The following is a 12,355-nucleotide window of genomic DNA, read 5'->3' on the forward strand; positions in this document are numbered from 1 at the left end:
CTGGATCCTTTGAAGTGAAACATAAAGACACAGGAAGTGCATTGAGAGTTTTACACAAAACTCCAGGATGAGAATTATTTTTACCCATGAATCATGCAAAGACATTCAAGCAGAGTCTGTTATTATTCTAAATATATTGTGTCCAGTACTCCCTCGCATATTATCATTGGACCAATAGAAACTCTCATCCAACTGTGACACATAACATCAATCTGTCACGAATTTCCTCACTTCTCTCAGGGTGCAAATAATCATCCCTCATAAACTGACTTATTAGCCAGCTTGCTATCTGGAAAACATTAAAAAGTATTAGTCAGTGACCCAGAGCCCAGGCTAGATAAATCAGTGTTTGGATTATCAGGAGAGCATTGGAATGCTTCTCTCCTGTAAGTCATCCCTGGCCCGAGAAAGTTGGAGCGCTACCTGCTCGACACTTAACAAATATTGAATATATGCCTAATTAAACATGAGAGGTACTAATTGGTGCTGACTGAGTGTGAAACATCATGAATGGTGTGGCTGGTCAAGCAGACTTTGTTTCTTTCTGCCAACATTTGGACATCAGTGTCTATTTAATAACAGAGGAAGGCACTTTTTAATAAGGAGGCAAAAACTGTATAGATTTTCAATTCTCACACTTCAGACCAACATTTTACTTTGACTAACCTTTTACAAATCAACACTAGATAACTTTATGTACCAGTTAAAAGGCTTACAAAAATGGCATTTTTTGGCATATTACAACTTAAGCTCTGGACATGTCATGAGGGAGATTGTGCGCTGGACCTACGGAGCAGCCTGTACAGTTTGCCCTGAGTGTATCTTGAAGTCAGCCGGCCCCCTGCAGCTTCACTGATCACCTCTGTGGACAGATGGGCTAGACACTGAGTCAGTTTCACAAGGCCCACCAGCAGAGCTCCACCGCCCAGAAGTATACAGGGCCACAGCAGTGCAAATAGGACCATCTGCAAAGTGTACTTCCTGCGTAAGATGGCGTGGTTGGGGTACCTCGTCTGATCAGTTAAACATGCGGTGTTGTTCCCAAGCAGACTGTCCAGGCTGCCGTTCACTTTCTGGACTTGATCCTGAAGTGCTTTTCTGTCCATTTGGCATTTGGGCATGTAGAAACACTGAGAGAGAAAAAGATAAGATTCAAGTGTAATTTTTTATCAAGTGACCTACCCCTTACAGTTGGCAGGACTGATTGCAATCAGTGCGACGAGCTGCAAGGGTCTTTTTTTTTTGGTGTCTGTTAAAAAAAGCAAAGGGAATTTACAAGCCTCCGTTTTCTGCACCAGTGCCGAAAAATACTTCATAGCATCTCTCTGAATGGAGCAGAAGTGCAGTGTGAGAGCATCTCCTAATAATATCTACTGGCTTATTCACAAGGGCACAGGCATTAAAAGTGTTGCTGCTTTTCCATCCTGTCAGCTACTTCAGCCTTCATCGCTTTCTCACATGCATTCCCAGGTCCATGCTTAGATGGATAATAAAACACCTGAGAATTAAAATTAAGAATTACTAAACAAAGTAATCTTACATGCTGTGCTATATAGATATAAAGACCTAATATTCAGATTTAATGCTCCAGAGCTGATGTCCTCCCCCTGAGCAGTTCATGTAACAATTCCTAAAACCTGGAATTTTGTGTTTTAAATCCACACCTCGGTCGCGAGGAGAACAGAATCCTCATTTAAGTGGAGCACGGCCTCCTCGGTGGAGCCATTGAAGTAAACCGTCACCGTCGCCTTGAGGCACGGCACTGTGCTCACACCTCTGCAGTCCACCCACTCCTCCAGTATCTCACTCTTCTGCAGCACACAGCTGGCATTACCATCATCCCAGCCACTGGAAGACAACCAGCAGGGAAGCTTCAGAGAAGCTTTCAAACTTACATAATTCACATGCACACCTCAATGGCACTAATTAAAACAGCTGCATAAAGGATTGCTACTGCAATTTGTAGTAGCAAAATTAGTGTGGGATAGACTGACCCATCAACTTTTCCACAGGAGCAGGGTTCCTGCCCAAGTTTTTATAATTTCTTACTTCATCTATGTGGTTTAGTGCAGTTAGCCAATATTTAGCATGTTAACAGCTAAATTAAGATCCTGAACGTGGAAGCTTTAGACTTGCTCAGCATCGTCTGTCATTGGTCTGTCAGTCATTGTCCATTGTTGTGCTGAATTCTTCTGGGAACTCTCAGACAGGCAAGAAAAACTACTGGAATAAAAATCCCATGCAGGAATACAGAGCATAAGCATCATCAGTGATTCCTGTTATACGGGCTTTGTTATTCTGACAGGAGATTATGTGACACAACTGATGGTGAATGCCAATAAAACTTGTAAAAGCTATTGCAGGAGAATAGGGTGCAACAACAATCACATGTCATGTGTTTTTAAGTGCCTTTTATCAGTTTGTTGCGGAGAAATCTTTCAAAATGATTAAGAAAGCTCAGCAGAAGGAAAAATATACACCAGCTGTCACAGGGCAAGAGGCAGGTCACCACTCTATCTCAGGACTAACACGCAGAGAGACAGGCAACCATTCACACTCGCATTCACTCTTAACACACACGTCTTTGGACGCACAGACACGGGGAGAACAAGCCTTCAGTGAGGGGATGCATTTGCAACTGAGCCTGGAAACGAGACAACACTCCCCAGTGTACCTGTTAACAAAGGGTTTGATCATTGTGATGCCGACTACAAAGAACATGAGCACAGAGAAGGCCATCATGGTGCAGCCCAGCAGGATGGCGCGGTCCTCCCCGACGCTTGCACCTGGCACCTGTGTCCGAATCCCCTGCTCTCCGTGCCCGTCAGCTCCTCGGCTTCGATCGCGGTCCTGAGCCACCATAGTGTGGCAGAATTCCCCGGGCCTCACACACACAGACACACACACATACAGGGATTTAATTCAGAAGTGATTCAAACGTAAATGATTTCACGTTTGGTTAATTTTACACTCTTTAAAACAATGACTTACATACAAAATGTATTTAAAGTAATGTAAGTGTAAAAATGAAATGAAATACAATAAAATGTGACCAAAACTTCAAAAAATGAGCCATGCTAGCAGCTCTGTTTGAAAATACGGGTGGTTTGAGCTAAACGCCACTTAGCATGGTAGCATGCCATTGTACCACTTGCTAATTAGCAATAAACAGGAAGCGCAGCAGAAGGTCATTAGTTTAGGAACTAGCTTATTTAGCTAGACATGAACACTGTAAGAGAAAAACACTGCCCATAAACAATAAATCAGTGATTAGAGGTCAAGCTGGAGGAATCATTTTAATTAGTCCTGTGTTAATAATGTGGGCCTTAGTATTTCCTTTAATCGGCAGTTTGTTAGCTGCACCTGTTCGCTGCTTGTTCATGCCTATCACACAGCAGCAAGCAATGCATCTAGCCATATAAACATAGGCTAGCCAGACTGCTGTGAGATGAAAAACAACAGTATCTCAAATAACCACTCGTTACACCAAATGTAAGCAGAAGATCAGGACAGGTTGAATCTTGACGCAGATTTGTTACAGCAACAGCAGAAGACAACACTGGGTGCCGCTCCTGTCATCTAAGAGCAGGAAACTGAGGCTACAATAAAATTGGAAAACAGAAGACTGGGAAAATGTTGCCTGGTCTGATAAGACTTGATTTTTGCTGCAACATTTAGATGGTTGGATCAGAATTTGGTATAAATAACACAAAAGCATGGATCTAGCCTGCCTTGTATCAACAGTTCAGCTTCATGGGATATTTTGTTAACACAGTTTTGCTACTGACCACATCCATCCCTTTATGCCCACAGTGTCCCCGTCTTCTGATGGCTCCTTCTAGCAGGATAATGCACCGTGTCAGAAAACTCAAATCAGCTCAAACTGGTTTCTTGAACATTGCAGTGCACCTTTGGGATGCAGTGGAATGGGAGATTCTCATCATGGATGTGCAGCTGACAAACTGTGCGATGAACTAAAATCTCTGAGGAATGCTTCCTGCACCTTGTTGAATCGGTGCCATGAGGAATTAAAACGAAAGAAGGCAAAAGTGGGGCTGATCTGGTACTAGCAACCTGTACCTTATGAAGTGACTGGTGAATGTATACAGGTTATTTCTGATATCATTCCCCTTCAAGCCATACATTTAGAAATACTCTGTGCTGTGCATGTGCTGTAATCTCACACATGCATATGTGTTGAATCGTTTTTTCTAAAATCTTGACTAGTCCTTTGTTTACAACAGTGCATATCTGTTACAGACTGCTGCAGTTGTTTGTATATTTATACAATATTTCTTTTTAACCGACGCCATTAACAGACCAGCAGGATGTCATGAAACTTACTGGTTTTGTAACCTGTTGGAGGCAGGACAGGATACAAAATATAGGCTTTTTTTAAAACTTTACAAACAGAAGATGTACATTTTCCAGGCTTATAGTAGTAATCATATGTCCAATCAGTGGAATGCAGTATGAACTGACTGATGTCACCACAAACTGGTTTTTATACACACCCAGTGAGCACCTATAGCGTGTATAATGTGAAGCTCTGTTTAAATTCAGCCGTGCTTTTCCTTCATAATGAACCCAAAAGTGTTGCTGCCTGGCCCAGTCGATTGCCGGCTCTTACCGTGTCTGCCGCCTGCGAGCACCATGCAGGTTAATGTTAATGGGGATGCTGGATGACCTCCGGGGAGAATCTGTGTTCAACCACATGCCCACTCCTATCTGAGCCACCTCCTGTACAGTATATCCACCTAACAAGCTCCTCTCTATCTGAAAGTCAAATGTCCTTCTGCCAGCAGCTGATCATTTCATATCTCCAACAGGCTCCGGGGCACTGCTGTGACAGGCTGAGTGGACTCGATATCAGTTTAGTCACCAGGGAACTTCCTGTTGTTTACCAAGGCTCAAAGGTGAGTGCAAAAACACCTTCCACCCTCATATGTGTTTCTATAGAAACCACCACAGGTAAGGCAGGTAGGATGCTAATGGCCTCTCAGCGGGCCTGTGACACTCAGCAGCAGCCGTTTGTCACAGAAAAGCCGAGCTGGATGAATCCCTCCTTGATTACCGTTTCCACAGAATGAAACACACGCAGTGACGCTACACTGGTGAGTACACATGCTCTATGAAATCATTTTTCATTAAAAAAATTACAGAAAGGTCAACACTATGGCCAACGAATGCACGCATACATATATAGTAGATTCCTACCCAAATACATGAGTCCTGCGACTTTTCATCACTGCAGGGGCCTGGTGAGCTCGAAACCTCTCAGATTGTCTGGACGTTATTTGGCATGAGCACATGATGCTGAGCGAGTTTATATCTGCTATTCAAACAATCAAATGTTTTGTATTATTCATGGGTTGCTGAAAAACATATGGCGGTATTAACTTGGTGACAGTTCTGTTTAATACAGCAAGCCCAAGGCTAGGAACACCACAGCAGCTTGAAAAAAGGAGCTACAGCTCAACACAACAGACAGCAGTGTCATACCTAATTTATTCAGTATTGAATACATTGCAGCGTTAAGCTGAATAGTTTCCTCCGTTGCCCGCTCTGCTGTTAAAGCTCCATAAGATATAGTCCTTGTTTATCTGATGTATTTCATTACTTTTTGTTTTATCACTGTGTGATTTATTGTGTTTTTGAACAGCTAAATTTAGCCCCATGCTTGTAAAAAGCACAATTCCTATTTAAAGACCTGTGCAAAAGACTCAAACCACCCCTTATTTCTTTATATTGTGCTATAGAAATAGGAAACAGGTGCAGGGATTTATTGAAGCATGTGCAAACATATATGGAAACACACAGTATGTGAGGCAAAAACAGAGTTTGTACAATTCTAACAAACATGAACGGCAATATTTGGTGTGACTTTATTCTTCTACTTAGCCTGAACTCTCTGTCTAAGAGAGTTCGGGCTAAGTAGTCTTCAGGAATAGTTCTTCAAGCTTCTTGAAGAACATTTAAAGCTCTTCTTTGGATGTTGGCTGCCTTTTTTCTTCTGTTCTTTGTCAACACGATCCCACACTGCTTGTTGAGGTGCGAGCTCTGGGGAGGCCAATGCATGACTGATAGTGTTTCACTGTGTGTTTACTGCATTGGCAGTGTGTTTGGGATCATTGTCATGCTAAAACCTTATCAGAAGCTTTCCAGATTGTACTACATGATGGATCCAAATTTGATGGTACTTTTCTGTGTTCATCAATTTGGACAAGATCTCCAACACCACTGACCGAAATGGAGCCCAAGACCATGACAGAGCTTCCACCATGTTGTACACACTTTATGTTGTACCTCTTTCCTGACCTCTGTACATACTTGAACCAAGTATTTCATATTTGGATTCACCACTCCATCTGTTGCTCCTCATTTTTAGTCTAGTTATTGTATAATCTGGCATTACATGATAACCTGAGCCTTCTGTCCCTGTTTCTCTTCCTTTGGCTTCTTCCTTTCACTGGGATCATTTCTCATTAGGCTTCAGTGAACAGTAGATGGATCAACTTAAGCACCAGATGCATCTGTCAGGTCCTGTGTCAAGTCTTTGCTGGATTTTTTTCAGCAGTTTCCTAAAATTCTTAAGAACAAACTACACACCATGCCGGGATATGCCGAGTTTTCAGCTAATAGCTCTTTGGGAATCACATTGCGCCAAAACTACTATTTTATGTTATCATTGGCATTTTTCATAGATTTAACTACAGAAATTGAACAGAAGATGTAACAAAGTGCCTTAAAGATACAATTTGTCCTTTTCCCTGTTATGTGTAGGAGCTTTTATTATGCTTGAATGATTCATGGGTCAGTGTTAAGTGGCTTAACAGAAAAAAAAACCCCAAAGCAACAACAAAAAAATGATTTACTATGAAAATGGTCAGTTCCAAGAAAAACTCCAAAACTCCTTCAGAAGGCCTGGAGAACTATTGCTCTGGCTCTTCTTTGGATGTTCTTCTTTAGTCTGCCTCCTTGGAAGAAAAGTATAAAGAAATGAGGAGTGTCTCAAGACTTTTGCATATTACTGTGTAACCAAAAGGGGCAGATAGGCCTTGCACATTTTTTCACAAGGTTGTGAGGTGCTTTTGATGAAACTGAAGCAAACAAGTTTAAATATGTATAAACCTCAGGGTACTTTACCTCACCGGGCAACCTGAGAACTTGCCTCGATCTCGCAGTGTGGTGCTACACCGAGGACTGAAGTCAAACAGAATTTCATCTTTAACATAAATGCCTAATGGAATTGGACTACTGCAATCATTTCATATTTGTTTGTATTGTTTCCATGTTTGCTGTGACGTGGTCCAGGCTTCGTTCGTCCTGAGCTTTTTCTGTAAGAAAAGCCTCCCATCGTCTTTGTTGTCCATCTCTAAGAAGTTTTGCTGTGACCTTGTAAAGCGCTGCAACAGATTCCTCTGATTATCTGGGCCGGCAGCTGTAATAGGATGCATGGTGTCTCTTGTTATCTGATTATGGCTCTGAAGAATGTTTCAGAGCAGCATGCGCAGATAGAGGTTGGCATGTAAAAAGAAGCAAGTCAGTGAGGACAATGGATAATCACCAAAAGAGGAATCTTACTTTTCTCACCATTGGACTGATATTCATGCTGAGTGGCATAGAGTACGGTAAGTTCATATCGAACTGGATATCATTTCAGGGTTGTTTTTGGCATATTAATGCACACGTCTCAACCCTTCTCTGTTGTTCCTCTGTGGTGGCCTCAGCTGTCATTCTTCCTACAATATGGAGGTATCTACAGATTTTGGAGGCCCCACCTTACTTCCTGGGTCTCGGTCTGTCTGCCTTCAGCTTGAGTGCACTGGTCACGGGCCCGCTATTTGGCATCTGGTCAGATCGAAGCAAAACTACAAAGTCCATTGTCCTTTTCTCAAATGTTTTCGAAATTGTTGGTAAGTAGTCAAGCCACGAGACATCACATGACTAATTTAGACTCTGTGTCACGCTTCTGTATGAAGAGACTCTGTGGGTCATCTTTTACGCATTTATTTTCACCTCATGCAACACAGAGAATTCCTTATAGATGACCGAGCTTACAAAAAATCTGATATCAGGTCATTCCTTTCATCTGAATGCAATCTAAATTTCTCTTTGAACGTAGCCTCCGGGAGGAAGAAAGTCAAGTGAATAGTGAAAGAGGCGCAGAATTGATTTAAACCTGCTTTCTTTCTAATGGCCAGCAGAGGGTGGCTTCTGCAGTTGCAAAAAGAAGTCTGATTGTAGAAAAGTCAAAGAGGAAATCACCCTACTGGTCCCTTCCCAAAATATTGATTCTGTTCTGAGTCTCATTTAGAGTAAAAGACACAGTTAAGCAGGAAGTGCTTGCTAAATTGTGTTTGGCCATTTAGTGCCATGTGATTGTCAGTCACACTTCATCACGTGTGGTTTCTTAAAAAGAAAAAAAAAGGCTTTAGTTATGTAGACCTATACTGGCTGGCAACCCCATGGCAACCACCCGCTGGGTTGTGTTGGTCAGTGTTTGCTGGAGGTTACTAGGTGAAATCAGTCACAAAAAGGGTACTGTACCAACAACGTCCTTGTGATTGCTTTTGTTGATAGCAGATTGCTGCTGTTGCCCCATAGCTTGCTGTTGTAAAACTAAAATAAGACTTGAAACAGAGAAGGTTCACGTGTCTTCCATGCAAACTACTGGTGACAGCAGCAACTTGCTAGAGACCAAAGCAACTGCAAGAAGGTTCCTGGTAGCGCACGGTATACCTCCATACCGCTTTGTGACCAATTTCATGCTAGTGCGTGCCAACCTCTAGCAACCACTCTCCAAGCAGTTGTGGTTGGTGAGTGGTGAGAGGGCTATTAACAGTGGACCTTTAACCTCCTGCAGCCACTGGCTAATCTGTTAGTTGATGCACATGTTTCCATAGTGACCATAGTTACCAGATAGCCACTGACTAGTCTCTAGGCTTGTGTGAAGCTACAGGCTTCAAAATGAGAACTCTCTAGCTGCCTCTGCGATTCAAATTTTTATCTACAGGATGCACACAATGGATTATGGGAATTTCTAAAATAACTATTTATTTGTTCTTTAAGCAAAGCATTATAGGGATGATGTGAGTCATTGTTAAGAAATTTATGTTGTCAACCAAACAACAAAATCACCTGAATGCTATTAGACTAACAGTATATTCTAAATAGTAGCTAAATATTAGTAAATACTAGCTAAAACCTAGCTACTATCAGCTAAAATCAACTAACTAAAACAGCAGTACCACATGATGGTCTATTATTGTTAATGTGCACTTTACTAGATACAGTGTTTTTCTATTGTCACCGAATGTGTTGGAATCAATGACTGTAGACCTTTTTAGTAAAAGAAAAGTTTTTTTTATACAGTCATTGGTTGGCGTGTTAGCATGCTAACATTAGCCAACTAGCCAAAGTATAGAATAGTATAGAAGTTAATGGAATTGTTACAGGGTGAAGCCAGTACTTTTTTGGAAACATTTAAACAAAGATCTTGCCTCAGATGAAGATGCATTTCACAACAATTTTTTATTTTTTTTTATTTCTTCTCAGGTAACTTTATGTATTTCATTGGATACTCAAAGTGGCTTTTGTTATGCAGTCGGATTGTAGCAGGTGACAAATGCACACACATGCACGCATGCATTACGTAAAACGGTTAACACTCAATGCATGTAATATATCATAGTTTGATATGTTTGCCCTAAGGTGTCGGAGCAGGAGCTGGGTCCTCCATCTTTGGCTTTTTGACTCGGAGCACTCAGCCGGAGGAGCGAGCTGGAATATTTGCCGCCATCATGGCTGGTCGACAAGCCGGTCTTCTTGTTGGTCAGTTTCTACCCTTTCCACTTATCCACAGAGAAATAGGTGTTATTTCACCTCTCACCACCCCTTCTGCCCTGTGAGGAAATATCAGACAACGGGAAGGATTTCGTGATCCTTTTTTTCCCTTTTTTCTTTTTTGATGTTTCATTTAAACTGTGAGCAGAAAAAAACATTCAATAAAATCACTAAGGAGCAGGCTACTGTTTCCACACATCTTCCATTTATCTCATCTTTAAAGCACTTCCTCCTGTCTCTACAGGGCCGGCGTTCAACCTGTTCCTGCGGCTGTGTGATTTCAAACTGGGGCCCTTTGTTGTGAACAAGTATACGTCTCCTGGGGTAACAGCATCCAGATAATCAGTAATCTAAGGTTCTGTGAAAGGCTCATGAATACAGAAATAACCTTCAGAAATAGTCGCTCTACATTCTGTGCTCACATATATATTTTTCCTCCTTTGTTCTCCTGTGAGTAAGAGGAATACAAAACACCTGCAGCGGTACTCGGTCCCGTAACAACCTGTATCGATCTGTTTCTATCTAAGTGTGCCTGAATAAAACACCTGTAGCTTAAATGAGACTTAACAAAGCTCTTATATGCCTGCTTCCATTTTTTTCCGCATAATATGACCCAGAATCCCTCTCTAGATTTCACTCTGCCAGGCAGCGCTTCCATAGCTGAACCACTTTATCTCTCCTGAAAGCTTCCAGGGATTCTGGTCCTGTGAAAATATCTTTTTTTGTGTGTTTAAACTGTAAGATCTTTGAAGACATGTGGGCTTTTCCTCCATGCTGTCAGATCTTCATGTGCCTGTTGTGGGTGCTGCTCCAGTTTGTCGTCCTGGCTATGTACTGGGATGTACCACCCGTTAGCTGCGAGGGGGGAGCCACGATGATGGAGATGAAACAGGAGGAGGTAGAGGAAGAGGTGCCGCTGATGGGGTCTGACGAGGAGCCGGTGCACACCTACAGAGCCCTCAACTCCGACCAACTGGAGACCTCCACCTCGTCTGACATGCAACCCGTCCACAGAGCTTCGGACCCCTTCCGAAACTTCAGCGCCAGCAGAGGTGAGCCGGCAGGTTTGACTGCCTGTCTCGAGCAATTACAGTCAGCTTTCCTCTGCCCCATTTTGCAGCGTTCAGGTAGGAAGAGGTGTCACTGCCAATGCACATGTTTCATATCTGCTCTATTGATTTTGCTTGCATTTGCTCACTCAGTCTCGCACACACTTTCCATTCTCCAGGTCTCTCTGAGGAATTTTCTGCAGCATGTCAGATCAGATTCCCAGTGTATTGATTGGACTTGCGTGTACATGTCTGGTTTATGTCAGAGCATGTATATACATGATGTCAGGTGCACTATTGGATTAGTGTCATAGTACGTTTACATGGCGATTGCGATTGTTTGCCACTACTCAATATCCTTTCTGTACTTTCTTTGACTGTGTGTGTGTCTTGGGAGTGAGTGGGTTGAGTACTTACTCATTTGTCTTAACCATGTTGTGAGGACCTAAAGCTTTGATCGTAGATTTACGCACTCACATTCTGGGGATTGATTTTTCTTTTGGGGACGTCGTTAAATTTAAGCTGCAGACGTGTTTAAAGCTTACGGTCGAGGTGAGTGTTGGGGTCAGAGTTGTGTTTAAGACTGAAGTAACTCTCCAGGAAATGCGAGTCGGTGTTGTGTCCTCTAAAGACACAACTGCGAGTGCGTGTGTTTGTGTGTATGTGCTGTATTGATTCTCTCACTCTTTGAAGACGTGGCAGAGGGAAGGATGGAAGACTTCCTTTTTTATTGACTGACTTGCTGTGGTTGACTTGTGGATGAAATGGAGACAGAATTGGTAATGTGGCCAACATTCCTCTTATTGATTCCTTTTTGTACGAAGAGAAGCTACAACACCAGAAACGCAGCAGGAGCGGAGGATGTTTTCTCTGGCACATGCAGTAGGAGTGTCTGTTAGCCCTTACAGCGTGTCTGGTATTCGCTCTCTTGAATTATTGATCTTTTCTGACTTTTTGTGTATCAGTGGAGAAGCTTTGAAAATCAGGGCAGATCTTTCACTTTCTTTCATCAAATCTTGATTTTTCTGGTAGGTGTCGTGGAAAGAAAAAAGTACATAACAGCACCAGTAAAATCTCTGTGAATCTTTGCTTTTGGAACAAGGAAAACTACACAACTGCCTTTTTTAGTCCATGTACTTGTATTGTATCTTGAACTGGATCAGATTTTACACATGCTTACACGGCACTGCGGGTTTGTAGCCTGCTCTGTTTCACGCTCTAGTTCTTCTCCCTTGAAAAGACTGAAACATTCAAAGATGTATTATCTGAAACATACTTAAGAGATATTTTGTAATCAAGAGTTAGATTCCACTTTCATACTGAGCAAAAAGTCCAGATGCAGGAGTGAATGCCTTCATTTGTTTAACATGTATAAAAATATAGAAATAAAAGAAATGCAGGTTTTACTCTGTGCTAGATCCTCTGCTAGTAAATGTCTTCCTGGATAACTAACAACAATG

At 42.1% G+C, this 12,355-nt stretch overlaps 2 protein-coding genes across 3 annotated transcripts in view; one reads left to right on the forward strand and one right to left on the reverse strand.

The window, feature by feature from the left end:
• Positions 1-460: 460 nt before the first annotated feature.
• On the reverse strand, positions 461-3,831 carry kcnmb3 (potassium calcium-activated channel subfamily M regulatory beta subunit 3). Its single transcript, XM_005752484.1, has 4 exons — positions 3,789-3,831; positions 2,675-2,884; positions 1,665-1,848; positions 461-1,130 (listed from the first exon to the last, which is right to left on the reverse strand). Exons 1-4 carry the CDS (start codon positions 3,791-3,793, stop codon positions 762-764), a joined length of 768 nt encoding a protein of 255 aa, XP_005752541.1. The 5' UTR covers positions 3,794-3,831; the 3' UTR covers positions 461-761.
• Positions 3,832-7,515: 3,684 nt separating this feature from the next.
• The window catches only part of mfsd8l2 (major facilitator superfamily domain containing 8-like 2), an 11,860-nt gene continuing 7,020 nt past the window's right edge, over positions 7,516-12,355 (forward strand). For both annotated transcript variants that reach the window (XR_001290625.1, XM_013915786.1), the window contains exons 1-6: positions 7,516-7,631; positions 7,731-7,916; positions 9,559-9,621; positions 9,715-9,834; positions 10,091-10,170; positions 10,628-10,898. Coding sequence is in view for 1 of the 2 variants with exons in the window: in XM_013915786.1 (XP_013771240.1) it covers positions 7,556-7,631; positions 7,731-7,916; positions 9,559-9,621; positions 9,715-9,834; positions 10,091-10,170; positions 10,628-10,898 (796 nt within the window). In the remaining variant the exon portion in view is untranslated. The remainder of the gene's footprint in view (positions 7,632-7,730; positions 7,917-9,558; positions 9,622-9,714; positions 9,835-10,090; positions 10,171-10,627; positions 10,899-12,355) is intronic.

Source organism: Pundamilia nyererei, unplaced genomic scaffold (assembly GCF_000239375.1).
Source record: "Pundamilia nyererei isolate P.nyererei 1_Seehausen unplaced genomic scaffold, PunNye1.0 scaffold00362, whole genome shotgun sequence".
Classification (NCBI taxonomy): Eukaryota; Metazoa; Chordata; class Actinopteri; order Cichliformes; family Cichlidae; genus Pundamilia; species Pundamilia nyererei.

Bases quoted from the DNA above. Each gene is read 5' to 3' on its own strand.
- kcnmb3 (XM_005752484.1), bottom strand. The intron at 1,849-2,674 runs GTACACTGGGGA...GTTGTCTTCCAG, and splicing joins ATCAAACCCTTTGTTAACAG to TGGCTGGGATGATGGTAATG. The intron at 1,131-1,664 runs GTGTGGATTTAA...TTTCTCTCTCAG, and splicing joins CTGTTCTCCTCGCGACCGAG to TGTTTCTACATGCCCAAATG.